Source organism: Microchirus variegatus (assembly GCF_963457635.1).
Source record: "Microchirus variegatus genome assembly, chromosome: 11".
Lineage (NCBI taxonomy): Eukaryota > Metazoa > Chordata > Actinopteri > Pleuronectiformes > Soleidae > Microchirus > Microchirus variegatus.
The window spans coordinates 23,556,878-23,573,291 of NC_139812.1; the positions used below are offsets into that span (position 1 = coordinate 23,556,878).

General features: G+C 41.4%; 2 protein-coding genes across 2 annotated transcripts; one reads left to right on the forward strand and one right to left on the reverse strand.

Moving 5' to 3' along the window:
• Positions 1-3,799: 3,799 nt before the first annotated feature.
• ftr14l (finTRIM family, member 14-like) lies at positions 3,800-7,227 on the reverse strand (the record flags this gene model as incomplete). The annotated part of the gene is made up of 7 exons (XM_083897859.1): positions 3,800-4,183; positions 4,354-4,490; positions 4,899-5,012; positions 5,112-5,271; positions 5,356-5,589; positions 6,107-6,202; positions 6,829-7,227. The coding sequence occupies 7 exons, from the start codon at positions 7,225-7,227 to the stop codon at positions 3,800-3,802; spliced, it is 1,524 nt and encodes a 507-aa protein (XP_083753985.1).
• A 1,989-nt stretch (positions 7,228-9,216) lies between these two features.
• Positions 9,217-15,244, forward strand: LOC310933733 (uncharacterized protein). Its single transcript, XM_083897284.1, has 2 exons — positions 9,217-9,355; positions 11,754-15,244. The coding sequence occupies exon 2, from the start codon at positions 11,875-11,877 to the stop codon at positions 13,549-13,551; it is 1,677 nt and encodes a 558-aa protein (XP_083753410.1). The 5' UTR covers positions 9,217-9,355; positions 11,754-11,874; the 3' UTR covers positions 13,552-15,244.
• The last annotated feature ends 1,170 nt before the right edge of the window (positions 15,245-16,414 follow it).

Genomic DNA, 16,414 nt, shown 5'->3' on the forward strand with positions numbered 1-16,414 from the left:
CTTCCCGCACCGCCAACGCTCTCTTTCTTCTTTTTCCTCTTCGGCCAGCCGAGCGATATCTGCTCAAGTAGTACTAACATTTAAAAGAGTGGGACTGACATCCGCATCTGGTCATGGTCTTGAAGACGGAGGGTTGTTTGGGTGGGACGCGGCTCGGGACAGATGTCCTCTTTCAGCTGGTGAATGAGAGGAGAAGGGGAAGAAGGTCAGGGTCATTCACCAGTAATCACCACCAAGCCTTTGCCAATCAAAGCGAGCCGAGTGCGACTCGGCTAACAATTACTTTAATTATCGTTTAATGAATGAAAACTTCCTGTCGCAGTTTCCTGGAGTGCAGAAAGCAAACCACGTTCTATTCACTGTCACACATGACATAGAGAAACATGGAACTATTATTATGTGACAACCAAAATAAATGCAGAAAAAAACATATTTACATCTCGTATCTCTAATCTGAAGTCAGGATTATGTGATGTACCAAGGCAAGTTAGTCTCCTGGTACTAATTCCTCAGGCGGTGACAGAAGTTACACACTGGAGCTTTAAGCAGTAGACAATATTATCATAATGGGCAATGAAGGAAAGTCTGATTTACATCTCAGGATGTTGCTCCTGAGCATTTATGTGTAGTAAATTGCATTATATCAACAAACATAGTGTTGTGTTAATATGCAAACCAGCATAGATTCTGGCATAGATTATTTTACTACGTTTATTTAGTTTTATAAAAGCTATTTACAGTATGTTATTGTTCTTAACATTTATATTCTCACATACTTAATTTGTTTTCAAAATTACAAGGTTTTTCCATGTTATTATTATTATTATTATTATTTATAACATAATGGTGATGAACACTGGTCGGAAGGGCCCCCTGGGAATTTTTGCTTAGGGCCCCCACAGACTCCAGAATCGCCTCTGCCTATTAACCCTGTGTATGAATACACACACCAACATAGACATTCATGGTACAAAACTGGTTTTCAAAAACGTTTAAACCATCAAATGTTCATGTTAAATAAATATAAAATGAGTTACGGAATTATTGTTTGGCCCACAAAATGTCAGAAAATGTTGGTCTGTGTGTTTTTACAAAATGTTTAAATGTATTTGAGCAAAGAAAACAGAAAAAAAATCACAAAGCTTGAAAAAAACAACAACATTTAAACCAATTGAGCCCAAAATACAGTCTAAAGAAATACTTAAGTTAAGTAATAGTACGTTAAAACGTTTTTATACAACTACAAAAACACACCAAACTGATTGACTGGTTATCAAATGAGTTAGCGATTCATTTAGTAATGGAGTCATGCTAGGTAAAAATTGAGCTAGTTTCTAAACAGAAAACATGACAGGTAACAGGTAGAAACTATCCACGTTTACATGCACAGCTAATGGAGCCTGTTTTCATCAGTGTCACGGCAAAACACTCGCAGCTTTTTCCACCGCCAGGAGTCGGGACCTGATCCGGCACTAACTCACCTTAATCCGCCGTGATTTACGGACCAAGTTCCAGCGGTTAAAGGTGGAGAAAAAGAAGCAGCGACCTGTCCTCCACACACACACACACACTGGAGCACCGGACTCAACGCTCTTCAGCGGTGTGGTCCACACCTTACACCGGCTTCTCTCCCCTCTTTTCCCCCGCTAAAGTTCGCAGTAGTCTCCGCTATCTGGAGGAGAAGGAGGAGGAGGAGGAGGAGAAGGAGGAGGAGACTCGCCCTCACATGGAGACGATGGCAGAGTCTGTCCGCCGCCACGAGACACCTCCGAGAATCCAGCTGTGTAGCTCCGCCCCTCCCACCCACCGAAACAGTGGCAGGGTGCGTTACATTTATGCATGTGCGCGCGCCGAAATGAAGTAACTCACGACGTGTTTGTATTGTTTATTTATTTATATTTTACTTTTACTTTTACGCCACGACATTTTCCTCTCACTGTCTTTGTTACTCGTTACTAACAAATACAATCAGAAGAAAAGTTGGTATTCTGGTCTACATAGAGCTTTTCTTAGTCGCGCTCTAACCCACACTAATGTTAAACTCTGAAAAAACTTAATTTAACTTAAACTCTGATTATAAAAAATACCATGAATGGCGTTGAAAATTCTAACACACTGAATGATTTGTGAACATTTGGAAATTAGAACGGTGTGTCTACGAGGAGATGTACTGTGCCGCCGGTGTGCATGGTACAAATAATCAAACGCCTCATCTCTTCTGTGGTTTTCTTCTCGTAGTGTGTGTAAGCGCGCGTGTGTGTTTGCGCGTGCATGTGTGTGTGTGTACTGCCCCCTGGAGATGAATGTACAGTAACGCAATCATCATTCTAAAGCAGGGGTGTCAATCTCAAATGACCTGGGGGCCAATCATGGATGTATTATTGTGGTCAAGAGGGGGCCGGCCTAGAGAACAAAAAGTGGGGGGGGGGGGAACAACTGTTCACAATATCACACATATGCTTAGTAATACTATTTATGTTGCAAAATTAATGTATTAATATCAAAAACAGACATTTATTTTAAATTACATAAATAATAGTGTGGACACATGTCATTAAAATTCCTTCCAGGAGCCGTTTCGGGGGCCACTGCCATTCGTGGCTCGGGCCCTAACAAGCGTATTTATATATGTTAATTGTTGTATGATACATTTAATAATGAGATAATTATGACCAAATGTCTTATTATTACTGTTATAAAAAACATTGCTAGCAAACATATATTATATTCTAACACCTCGCTGGCAGCTGTGCCTCAGCTACAAAGATGGTGAAGTTGTCATTACATAACATGATATTAAGTGGGGGGCCACATGTAATCGATTGGGGGGCCGCATGTGTAAAACATTCTTGTCTAATGTCTAAATCACTATAATTTCATGTGAAAACTGTATGAACTGCTGCTGCTATCAATCTTCCACAGATACACACTGAGTACTGAGTTCTGTACAGGGAAACATGCTTTTTTAATGCATGCAGGAAAAACATGTATTGACTTGAATGAATGCCTTAATTTAGTGTACAGCACAAATCAGATAATCAGAATCAAATAATGACTGTGTGATATTTACGTCTGAGAATTAAAAAACTAAGGATTTGTGACATGTGGTGCACTTTTGCAGTTATCCACTGTGTGGTGCTGTTTGCACTTTTTTTTTGTCTGGCACTGATTCAAACCAAAAAGGTCAGCTCAGATTTAAATTGGAGGGGATAGAATAAAACATGCATTAAACTCAATAAAAATGTAAAATATTCCAAATAAAAAAGGAAAAAACATAATGTGATTTTAAAAAAATGGAATACGTTATTTACACAAACTCTTCACTTAAAGGTGCCATATGTAAGAATGTGGGCAAAATCGGTTACTACATTCAAATTCACAATACCGAGGTCTTTTAGGTTTCGTTTTTTGGCGTAACTGGCAACCCGTGGTTGCTCGTCAGCTGAGACTCTACTGACTGCAATGATTGGTAGACGGCGGTAGGTGGCGCCACATGCAAAAACATGGTTTCAAAATATAAACATGATTTGCAGTCTGTAAAAGATTTTTTTTAATGCAAATATTTGTCTGTACTGTTGTTGGTGAGATCAGTTTGTTATATGAACATTATTCCTGAGTCTCTGTGACATATTAGGAGGATTTTATGGCCAGTTGATTTAGATTTATTACATAATGCACCTTTAATTATCCCAAAAAAAGTAACATTATTGATTGGATTGAAAACTCATAACAAAGTTAACGGTTTATAGGGAAATTGATCAAACACCATTTTTGTACATTGGGGTAAATTGGGTTATGCCTACAGTCTGACTGTGGTACCAAAGCCCCACACACTGAATGCAGGGTAGATGGGCTCTGAGAATGCAGTGTGGACCTTGTGCAGGAGCTTCATCTCATCACTGACACTGTAAAACGCCAGCGTTCCCGCAGAACGATCCACGTAGACGCCGATGCGAGAGGACGCCGGGACGGGGATTTCTTTTCTCTTGTTGTTGTGCACGAAGGAGAAGCTGGAGTCTGAGCAGTACAGACTCCAGGACTTGTCGTTCCAGCCCAGGCTGCATTCGTTCCCGTTTCCCTTACGGCGGATCCCTCTGTAGGTGACGGCCACGTCGATCTCTGTTCCCCTCCAGTCGACCTCCCAGTAACAACGAGACCCCGCCACGCTGTCCTTGCACAACACCTGGTGTGGATTCAAATGGATTCATATTATTACAAGTGCATTATGTAATAAATCTAAAGCAACTGGGACCCTCATAAACTTCTAAAAAAGAAAGGAGAGGGATTTTAAAACATGACTTCATGGATTAATTTCCCTGAAATAACTTCAAAGGTCAAAGGTCACCGTCTCACCTGCTGCCAGTGGTCGAATCGGTCCTGGTGATCCGGATAGTTCTTGGGCTCACTTTTCATGGTGGCTGTTCGGTTCCCCTCAGAGAGGTGAAGGTTGTGGTGGACGCTGTTCACGTCCAGAACCAACTGACAAGAGTCTAAAAACAATGAAGAAAAAAAAAAGAAGATGATCGCTGGTCTTTAGCGTGTTATTATTTCATCCCTGTGTGTCACAATTTGGGAATTTATTTAGACAACAGACAATAGTTTCTGCAAAAGTGCCATGTCATTGTTTAGCAACTCTCTTACATCATCCTGTTACATATAAACTGCCAAACTAAATATTTGTGAGTCTAATCCAACAAAGTCAGTCATCCTTAATGCTGCGGTTTGAAACTGCCGTGCAGGAACAGCTGTGTTTGTTTAAGTTTCACCAAACCTGTTGGGCAGGCAGCATAGCTTTCATGACACTATAGTTTCACCACACGGCGGTGGCCAGGGCCTTTTGTTTTTAAAAAGTTCACTACAGGATCGACTTCAAAAGGAAAAGAAACGCAGTGGCTCACATTTTAAAAAGTCCTCTCTCGTCTTCGGTTCCTCTCGCGTCCTCGGTTCTTCCTTCGCGAACGATTCTCTCCTCGTCTTTGTCTCGCTCTCTTGTGTGATGTAGACGTCCTTCACTGCGGAGAAACAAAGCTGATTTGTACAAAACACACCACACCAAAGCTTCATGAAATGAAAGGAGTAAAGTTTGTTGTGTTTTTTTTTTTTTTTTTAACCTGCTCCTGCGATTTTGATCGTCTCAGTCTTGGTGATTTCTTCCACTTGCACCTTCAGAGCAGAAATAGCTCTCTTGGTAGCTTCGAAGGAGTAATTGGGGGCGACGCTGATGTTGTTGAGGTCCTCGTATCCTGACGGTCCTGACAGGGACTGCCAGCTCTGGGTGAACAAACACCAAAGTGGTGAGGACAGGACAGAGAGGAGAGCCCTGGTGTTTGAGGTCAGCCACAGATTTGGTCTCACCTGCAGAAAGTGTATGTGGTCGTCGGTGTGCGAGAGCTTGTCCAGGTCGTTGTGTTTCTTCCTCAGCAGCGTGATCTCCTCCTCCAGACGGTCCAGCAGTATCTCGGCCCGCGTCACGGTGGTCTTCTCGTGGGTGAGGATCATCTCCTTGACCTCGTTGTACTTCCTCTCCATGGACAGCAGGAGTTCAGTGAAGATCCGCTCGTTCTCCTCCAGGACAGTTTGAGCAGAGTGCTGAATGGTGGAGGCGGTGAAGAGGTGGGTTACGTTTCCAAAAAACAGCAAACCACAAGGACTTGTTGAGGACCGTGGTTCTCAAACTGTGGTGCACAGGCTTCCTCATGGTGGTACTTTAAAGTTTGAGAACCACTGATCTACACTCTTAGAAATAAGGGTTCCAAAAGGGTCCTTCTACAAGGGCTGAGGTTCCAGGTAGAACCTCAAGGGTTTTTCAAGGGTTCTTGGACACACTTGGTAACACTTATGGTTCCAGGAAGACCCATTTTGAGCCAAAGAACCCTTTAAAACCCCTTTCCTGAATGAAGGGTTTTAAAAGGGTTCTTGGTGGAACCCTCCAAAAGGGTTCTCCTATGAGGGTAAGCCGAAGGTTCTTGGTAACCTTGGTAATAAAAGTTCCAGGTGGAACCTGGAGCCAATAAAGGGTTTTCCTATGAGGACAAGCCGAAGAACCTTATATGGTTCTACTTAGCCCTTTTATCTCCAAGAGTGTAGACGCTTGTTCTGAACTTACTTTGACTGATTCCACCGCTTGGCGAAGATCCTGCCACTTTTTAACTCTCTGGTCGATCCTTTGTTGGGATTTGTGGAGTGTGACGCCGAGTTGTTTCTGCAAAGAAGTGAAATCTGTGAGATAATAACACCAAAGATGGCTTCATACCACTATTATCATGTCGATATTACAGCTTGAAATGCCTTTTTTCACAAAATTCCACTCATTTGTTGTTGTTCTTTTGAAATAAGTCCACGTAAACAAGCATTCCTCACTCACATTCTGCACTCTTAGAAATTTTTGGAGGGTTCCACCAAGAACACTTTTGGAGGGTTCCACCAAGAACACTTTTAAAACCCTTTATTCAGAAAGGGTTCTCTGGATAAAAATGGTTCTTACTGGAACCATTAGTGTTACCAAGAACCCTTGAAAAACCCTTTCTTCAGGAAAGGGTTTTTCAGAAGTAAATGGTTCCAGGTAGAACCTCAGCCCTTGTAGGACCCTTTTGGAACCCTTATTTCTAAGAGTGTGCTCACAGCATGGCCATACATATCGGTCCTTACAGCCTGTGCTTTGTGAAGCTTTAATGTGATATTTACAGTTCTTAAACCATATCACATCTGGTGATTTTGACCAGAATCAGACCAATACCAACTCTGAATACTGTATCAGCTCATGCCTAAGTAACAACTGTTTGATTAGTAACATTTCAATGACTAAAAGTTTCCATTTTCACCACTCACTTGTTTCTCTGTCCTCTCAGTTCCGGCCGGGACGATGTCGTGGTGCTTGTGCTCGTCCATCATGCACAGCACACACACCGACGTCTCATCGGTACGACAGAAAGCCTCCAGCAGCTTGTCGTGCTGTGCACAGATCTTCTCTCTCATCTGGCCCGTGGCTTTGACCAGCTTGTGCTTCATCAGGGCCGGATAGTCGTAGTGAGTCTGCAGGTGAGTCTCGCAGTAGGAGGCCAGGCACACCAAGCAGGACTTCTCTGCCTTCTGCTTCCTCGTGGTGCAGAAGTCACACAGCACTTCCCCATACTTAGCCTGGGACCTGGGCTGACTGCGGCTGGTGGAGCGGCGGGATTTCTCCAAGCTGCTGTGTCTGTCCAAATCCAGAGTGCTGGGGTGGGACATCTTCTTCTTCTTTTTTTTATTTACCTGGAGTCCAAAAATAAAATGCTCAGATTTGATGAAAGAAATAAAAAAAATCTCAGACTATTTTTTTTTTAAACAATAACAGAACAACAGTAAAAAAGACAGCAAGTTCCTGAAGTGAACAGCTTCAGTGAAACTGTGTGACTGACGTTGTGCGTGTGACAGAATGTTAGCTATGTCGTCGACTCTCATTGTAAAACCAGTATTCCAGGTTGGGCCGTTTAATAAGCAGCAGATGGGTGTTACTATGTACTCACTGAAGGAAAATGGACTGTAACAATAGAGAGGAGGAGTTGAAACTAACTACCAAAGTTGAATATCTATACTGTCTATACTTTATAGGTAGATGTAGGTCCATCTCCAGAGTATTCATGGTTTAACAGCATCACCTTGTGGAACAAAATCTTTACTGCAAAAAAGTCAAAATACCTTCTGAGTACTGTCTATGAAAATATGAGTACTACCTAGAACTTCATCCAGTTTGAATGTTAACGTATTGTAGTATTTTATTGGGTAATTATGTCGTATGCTTGCTATTAGGATACTATGACAATCATTATCAGTATTGTACCAGTATAGTACTTTTTTTATGTGTGATATTGTTGAAAATACTACAAAAAGGGAATTAATTCCATTATCTGCACATGTTGTTGAACTTGTCATGTACTTAAAAAAAGAAGATATATTTGAAACTATTTGAATGCTTATGGCATTTTTATAGACGTGTAATAATAACATAATTTCCCCCAAAACAGCACAATTGTTACTGTGTACCGTACCGAGTTGTTCTGGTCGCTTGTAGTGGCTCAACACCTTACATTACAATTTATTCATTTATTTTTTAATTTAATTTAATTTTATTTATTTTAATTTAATTTAATTATTATTGTTTCCCCCCTCAGTGTTCACATTTATTGGTGAAATTGTCAAAAATGGCTGTAATTTGCCTTTGACTTGTTTTGATCTGTGCACTTTAATAATGCATTATGATTAAATGACTGTTTAATTCCCAAAGGGTGGCCGACTAGTGGCCATTAGGGGTATTGCAAATGGGCCTCAGTGATATCTTATTAAGAAACAACTTTAAACTTTGTTTTTAACATTTAATGACATGTGTTTTATCAGTTTCTGTTTACTTCAAACCTCTGAACTCTGGGAAGTTCTGCTTTAGGAGAATTGAGGTACGAGATGTCAACATTTAAATGACATCATTATTATTTATTATTTTAAGTGTTCCTTTGTAAATATTTATGGAGTGCTTAGTTTAATACCCTGTATCCAAAGGACTATTTTTTATATATATCTACATTGTAGTGTAATGTCTTTACTTAAGTACAAGTCAAAATACTGGTCTAAAAATGTACTTAAAAAATACAAGTACACAAAAAACCTACTTAATTAAGGTAACGTGAGTAAATGTAATCCATTATTTGCCACTTCTGAGTAAGAGCACTTTAGAATGCTGCTTTAAAGTGATTGTCTTCAGAACAAAGACCTGTGTCTCTATGGAGTTAGATTTGCATATTACTCAATCAAAATATTAATTTTCAATAAAAAAAACGTTCACTTTAAAGAAAAAAGTTTTTGAATACAAAAAAAAAATATTTGAGACTCAAAAAAATCTATTTGAACACTCAATTTTTTTTCATTGAAAATATTCATTTTGATTGGAGCGACCTTTTTATGATTGAATAATAAAGACAAAGACAAATCCAACTCCATGTGTCTCAGATTAACATTTCTCATGGAAAAATACCCAAGAGTTTCTTTCCTTGTGATGTGGTTAATTACAGCACGCCTCCCGGACAGCAGGGGGTGCTAGTGGTCGTCTTGTTACAGTGAAGTGACGGATTGATGTCGGTAAAGTGCGTTGGTCGTCCAACGTTGGCGCCAGATGAGCAGTGGCGCCACAGACAGTGAGAGAGAGAGAGGAAGACATACACACACACTCACACACAGCAGTTTGACGAGGCACACACACACATATACACACACACAACAGCAGCCTGCAAAAACCTCTCCTCAGCCCCGGAGTTTGAAGCATCCAAAGGACTCTTCTACCCCTTTTTTTCTCTCCTCAGCTCTCAGAAAGTACAAATACTCAAAGGTGGGTGTGTGTGCATGCAGCGATTGTGTATATTTAGGCGATATTCTCTCGTGGTTATTTTTAATCAACTTTGCGCTATTATGAACAGCAGCGGCGCCGGGACGGACAGAGTCTCTGGGAGACCGCGATCTCCGTGATTGTTAACTATAATAGTTGGCATATGGGCTGTGAGTTTTGCGTTTCCTTTTGTCATAACTAGCGAACTTTGTAGTGTAGAGGGGGAAAATACAGGCCTTAGCTCGATATGCCCTGCTGGGGAAAAGGCAGGCGACAGAACGTTTCTAAGATGAGAAGTTATACCAGGTCTTCTATGTACTTTTGTTCTTCAGAAAAATAAATAAATAAAGACCCACCCGTGTGTCCGATAGCAACGTACCACTTTGTCTCTGCAGACAAAACCTGGCTTAAACATGGTTGGATGGGCGGTTTACAGCAACGCTTCCGCTCCAGTGTTGAACAAGCCACAGGCTGGTACCGAACTACACTACACGACAGGCTGTAGCCTGCTGCTAGCAAACTGCATTAGCTGCTTCATTAGCTTGGCATCATGGCTATGTAGCCAGCACGCTAAGTGTGTCCTCCGCTCCGATAGCTGCCGTTAGCCTCGACAAGGCCGCCATTGCAGTCGTCTGTGCGGTCCTTTGGCGCTGCCGCAGTGAGGGCAGTTTTAGCTCAGACTGTAGCCAAGAGTCACCATCGCTCTCTGCATGCTATTAAAGTCGCCTGTCTGGTGGTTATACGCTTGGTTTACGTGTGTGAAATATACGTGCCGGCAGGTTTGGTCACGTTGGTGCGACAGTAAGTAAGATGCATTCGTTCCCGGGCTTTTCGTTCAGCATTCATCGCCCCTGATAGTTAGCCATCTTTGTTTTAGCTAGCCCGCTTCTGGTAGTAATCGCACTGTGGCGCATAGCGCGCTCGCACTAGCCTCCATCTGTTGTCTTACATGTCGAACTGTGGCTTTAAGGTTGTCACGATAACCTAGTAATACGCAGTAGTTGCCCAAACTGTGTGTTTTCAATTCATCCCGATATTACTTCTTGGGCAGCTTCAATCCAGTATGTTATGAAGGGCGGAAGCTAATTAGGCTAACGTTAGCTGTTGGCAGCCATCTTAGGCGAGCATGTAATCTTGGCTAGCTGGAGGTGCTGGTGTGGCACAAGATGGCCTGTTAATACTCGCGCAGAGCGAATTTCCGCGTCGACAACAGTTCCACAAATGAAACCGAAATATGTGTTTAAGTCGTTCGCTCCCGTTTAATGTAAGTATCTGTTTTAAGATTCTAGGTAATTATTCGCCTGCTGCTTTTTGCTATTAAGCTAGTTAGCTGGCTATATGGTGAACATTAGCGGCTAACACAATGCTGTTGTGTCGTTAACCAGTTCTCCCATCCACCATAGCCAGCTAACTAGCGGCTACGAAGGCTATTTGTAGCTATTATAGGGGCTAGCAGCAGTCCAATGTTATGCCAAAACCCTGACTTTGTAAACGCATTTAAACGTGTCGAATACATTTAATTAGGGAAGCACACGGGACTACAATAAAGCGCATTTTATGAGCCAGTTGGTATTGGATCGGGGCTCAAGGTTGATAGTGTGATCTTGCCATAGATGTGGTCTGCTTACGTAGTTAAAAATTCTGATAGCTTGTGGAGTGGAGCTCGTTTTAAGCGCTAACGAAGCTAACACAAATCGCATAGCTTGCTAAATATTATTGCATGTTAGCATTAGATGAGATGTGAAGTGTGAATTTCAACCCGTCAGGCAAACAGTTTTATTTTTTAGGGAGAATGCATCACTCACTTGCACTACAGTTTTCCATGTTTATTGCAGCAGACCCAGCTGTTTTAGATCAAACCATTACAGGACAGTGGATATACAGTAGGACTGCAACCAATGAATATTTTCATTATCAATAAAGCTGCCCATTGTTTATCTTGGTAGTCCATAAAGTGGTGAAAATGTTGATTGCTGTTCTGTAAACCACAAAGTAATTGCAACATTAAATGTTAAGTTTGGTCCACACAACTAACTTTTCTGGTTTCTTTATTCATTTGCGACAAGTAATCCAGAAACGTACATTTCTTAAACATTTGTGTTTCACCAAATGCCATCTAGTACAAAACCAACTGTTAACTATTGCTGTTGGCAGCATTGTTCTAGAACACATTTCAAAGTCCTTCAGCGTTTTAGTTCAAAGCTTGTCAACCCCTTTCGTATAATGTAAACCTTTCATCTACTACTCTTTATTACTTTAATCTACATTTTTCTGCAATTTCATGGTTAGCCTTCTAGTTTCTCTGGATGATGTCTTTCTTCAGTTTAGTCAAATAGGCTAAAATATTACATGAAATACAATTTTTGGTGATTTTTTTTCTCCCTTTGTTCTACGTTTGCAGGTCTGATCTCTAATACGTGTACCAACGCTCCACCAGACACAAACAATCCATATACACCCGATTCTTTGGAGAGTAATCGCCCGGCAAGAAAACGGAGGTCGTGGGGTTGGAGTGTGTTCTCATGGCCGAGTCAGAGACTGAATGTGACACACCCGGCCTTGACACACTTGGGTCGGAGTGTGTCATAGCCCACAGCCATGTCGACCTTCACTATGGAGCAGAAACGGAGATCATGACTGAGGAAAAGCGTGGATTAGAGCTCGAGATCCACGGCTCAGACTTAAAGATTCAGGGGCTGGGGACAGACCTTGGTACAGTAGCATGTGTTGAAGCAATAGTTGCCGAGACAGACCATGATTACATCAAAGTAGAGCATGGTGAGATGCACTGTTTCACGGCAGCAGAAATCAAGACGACAGGAAGTGAGGCTCTGTTGGGAGAGGTGCTGCTTAAGACGGAAAGCGAGCATGTGGTCAAAGTGGAATCTGACCATGGTGGCGAGTTGACGGTGGAGTCGGAGAATGGAGTAATCATACATGAAGCCCATGGCCTCCAGTGCAACGAGTGTGGGGAGATATTTGGCAGCATAGCTGACCTTCATCAACATTTTGAGATCCACAAGGATTTAAATCCTTATATCTGTGTCCACTGTGGTGAGAGCTTTGCTGTGGAAGCCAGTCTTAAACAGCACATGAAGATTCATATGAAAGAAAAACCCTATGTTCCTCCTGGTGTTGAGATTATGGGCAAAGATGTTATTGACGCCTTCAGCCTCAAGGGTCATCAGATGATTCATTTACCAGACAAACCCCACAGATGCTCAGAGTGTGGCAAGAGCTTTGCCGCTGCCATCACCCTGAGAGAGCATATGAAGATGCATTCAGAGGACAAGCCCTACAAGTGCACCCAGTGTAGGAAGAGCTTTGTTCGCAGAAGACATCTGAAAAAGCACCAGGAGGTCCATGCACGAGAGAAGCCATATACTTGTGGCCAATGTGGCAAAGGCTTTGCCACAACTTCCAACCTGAAGCAGCACCAGAAGTCCCACGCCACAGTTGTGCTCGGAGGAGACAAACCCCACCGCTGCGCACAGTGTGGAAAGTGTTTTGCAGCTGCTGCTACTCTGAGAGAGCACCAGAGGGTCCACTCGGGTGAGAAGCCATACAAATGCAACATGTGTAGGAAGAGCTTTGTCCGCAAGCGTCACCTTAAGAAGCACCAGCAAGTTCATGCTGGAGGAAAGCCCTACACCTGCAGGCATTGCAACAAGGGCTTCAATCACTCCTCCTCTCTCTCTCGCCACCACAAGACCCACCTGCAGAACCCGGTGTTTTCACCACCTCAGCCTGGGAAGCCAATGTCGTACGGCACTCCCCCGAAACAGAGGGTACACCAGCAAGGAGACAAGCCCTACATGTGCCACCACTGTGACAAAGGTTTCAATCATTCCTCCTCCCTGTCTCGGCACCAAAGAGTCCACTCTGAGGGAAAGAGTTACACCTGTGCTCACTGTGGTAAAAGATTCAATCACTCCTCCTCCCTCGCAAGGCACCAGAGAGTCCACCTGGATAACAAACAGCAGCAGCAACAACAGCAACAGCAGCAGCAGCAACCGCCACCACAATCACAACCGCAGCAGTACACCACGATCCCCACAGGGAAGCCCTTCCCAAACAACGCTTTCCCCAAACAGCGCATCCTGCCCTCTGAAAAACCTTACAGGTGCTCTCAGTGCGGAAAGGGCTTTAACCATTCATCCTCCCTCTCCAGACATCATAGGATCCATGTTGATCAGTGAACACCCCTTTCCGACCCTCAGATGTTGTCCCATCCCCATGCACACCACTACACCCGCTCTGTCTTCTACCAATGGTCTCATCAAAGATATCACGGCACCGCATCAGGCCAACTTCTACAGACTAAAGTTGTCGGGTCAGCACACGCGTGGAGCAGTTGCAAAATAAATTCCAAAAGACTTCAAAAGGAAACCGCTTGTTCCGAAAGACTATGTAACCTGTGAGTCAGAGCTGAACCTGAGACTCTGGGCATATAACAATAGTGTGAAGGAGCATCTCTTCTTGTTTGATAACACTTTTAAAAAGAAAAAAAAAATATTTGAAGATCAACATGATATAATTGTTACTTGGGGATAATATGCTTCACCTTCTGGCTGGTCTTTTTTTGATATAATTCAGTTTATGTACGTTCAGGTGGCCACACATGCTTTTCAGCTGCAACGTTATTCAACGATACCAACGCGACTGGTGAACACGAATTAACCTGACTTAAAAAAAATAATAATGCTTGTTTCTTTTTCACTCACATGTGAAGCAACAATTGAAAATCCAATGTAAATACTTACCGATTTCCTTTTATATGTATATGTATAGGTGACTAGTGTGCTGTTCCAAAAGATAACATTTTTGATAGTAAGACCCACTTTGTCTCCACCTTTTTTTTTTCTTCTTTCCTTTAATGACTTTAATTTGTTTTAAGTGTTGGAGGGTGAACATGTTGCAGGTGTTTTCATGCAGTTTGTTCTCAAAATTCGGGCTCCACCGGAAAAAGAAGCGAGCTGTCTTGTATATTTATGTCTACTGTGTGTTAGCACTGCTGCATAGACTGAACAGAGAGAAATACTGGCTGACACACTGATTCTACAATGGTATGCGATTTAGCCATAAAAAAATGCTTATAGAAATAAAAACAACTTTCTGGGTAGCATATTACAACATGGCCTGTGTCCTGATTATTTACTGTGTAGTTTCTTCTGTACCCCAGCACCAAATGTAACTAAAAACAAATGCAACATCACACTTTATTTCCTTGGAGACTAATTCAAAGACCTGTGTACAGAATATAGGTAATGTTGATATGATCTGCAGACTGTCACAAAGTTGGTCAAAGTTTGTGTATACTAAAAAAAAAAAAAATTACAATACATGGAAATCTCACTTTTACAAGATTTTTTTCAAATTCCGATGGATTGCGCTCTATTTACTCTTCTGTGTAAAATATCTTTTACAAACTGATGTATTTTTTTAGATATGGCTTGGGTTCTATGAAAGGGAATGAGAGATATACAACTTTTATGGGAGTGAACATTATAGTGAGCAATATTCTTATTTGGATAACAATTGTGCTTCAAACTGTAGCATAGTTTTCTTCCTTGTGTTAGATAGGTGCCTTATTGCATGCGATGTAGAAATGTATGCTGAGCTGTAATTTCAGTAAAAAGAGTTAGGGTTTTTTCAGGAGTCTTTTTTTCTTTTTGTTTTGTTTTGTTTTTATTTTTTGTTCATACTAACTTACCCTACATTTTATTTGATGTCACTGATACCTTTTGCTTTCGTGTATATTACCATGTGTTTACACTGTTACGACCATATTGTCTTTATCCCCCCCACTGTTCATTTTTGTCAATGGCCTCATTGTAGAGAGAAAAAAATTGTAAATTATCCATATAGGCTTCTCTTTAAGGGCAAATGATGTAACACCTTTTTTTTTCTCCTTATTTCTGAGTGGCACATGTATGGATAAATAAAGGTTGTTGACTCTCTTGCGTTGTCCGGACAATGGCGTTCATGTGCGAAAAGGACTCGCAGAATATTTAGGTCAGGAGTCTTAAACTCCAATGACCTGGGGGCCACGGAGTGTCTGGTTTGGTCAGTTAGGGGCTGATGAAGTCAAAAAAGGGCCATGGAAATAATATTTATGATATTTCACATTCAACGTGATTGTTTTGATATGGAACGGAAAAAAAAGTTGACAATATAAACTAAAATATTTATGACATACAGAATAACTAATTTAGAGCTGCAACTAATGATTATTTTCCTAATCAAAAAAATCTGCTGATTATTTTCTAGGTTTGTCAAACCTGGAAATGACGATGTTCTCCAATGTTTTGTTTTGTCCACAAACAACAATGATTCAGTCTTAATGATTTATTTGTTATGTGGAGCAAAGAAAAAAGGAAAATATTCACATTTAAGAAGCTAAAAAAATCATAAATCTTGTTTTAATCATGAAAAAAGCTTCAAACCGATGAATCAATGATCAAAATAGTTGACAAATAATTTAGTAAACGATTAATCTAAACTCATAAGTTGATAGTAATTGGTGGGCCACATGCAATTGAGACCCCTGATTCAGATAATTGAGAATGAACTGTGCATTAATGCAACATGCACTTCCAAAGTGTGTCCACAAGGTGTCACTGTACCCTTAAAAGTTTACAACAGCAACAAGAGTACTTTGTTGCTTGGTTAATTCCACACCTTGGGCTAAGAAGTGACATTTACATGGATTTTTTTTAATGTTTGCATCAACTTTAATGGAGAATTAAAGTGGTATTTAACCAGCAGCTATTTTACCTCCTTAAATGAGGGGGGGAAGCGCTTTTTAAAAAATGGCCGTTCAAACATGTCATGGAAGTACCTGTTTTCCCACACTGAGACACGATACTAGTTTACATTCCTTTACAACGGGAGGTCAGGCTCAAAGTTGTCTGTCGGGGTAGACGCTGAAGGTCGGGATCATCTGTCACTTCACAACCTTCAGAGATAATACAGGTTCTTCAGGCCCTCAGCCATGTCTGGTTTACGTTATGGCTCAGACTTTAACATGTCCCTGTTTTTTTTTTTAAAGGGATAGTTCAG

Bases quoted from the DNA above. Each gene is read 5' to 3' on its own strand.
- LOC310933733 (XM_083897284.1), top strand. From the start codon at position 11,875: ATGGCCGAGTCAGAGACTGAATGTGACACACCCGGCCTTGACACACTT.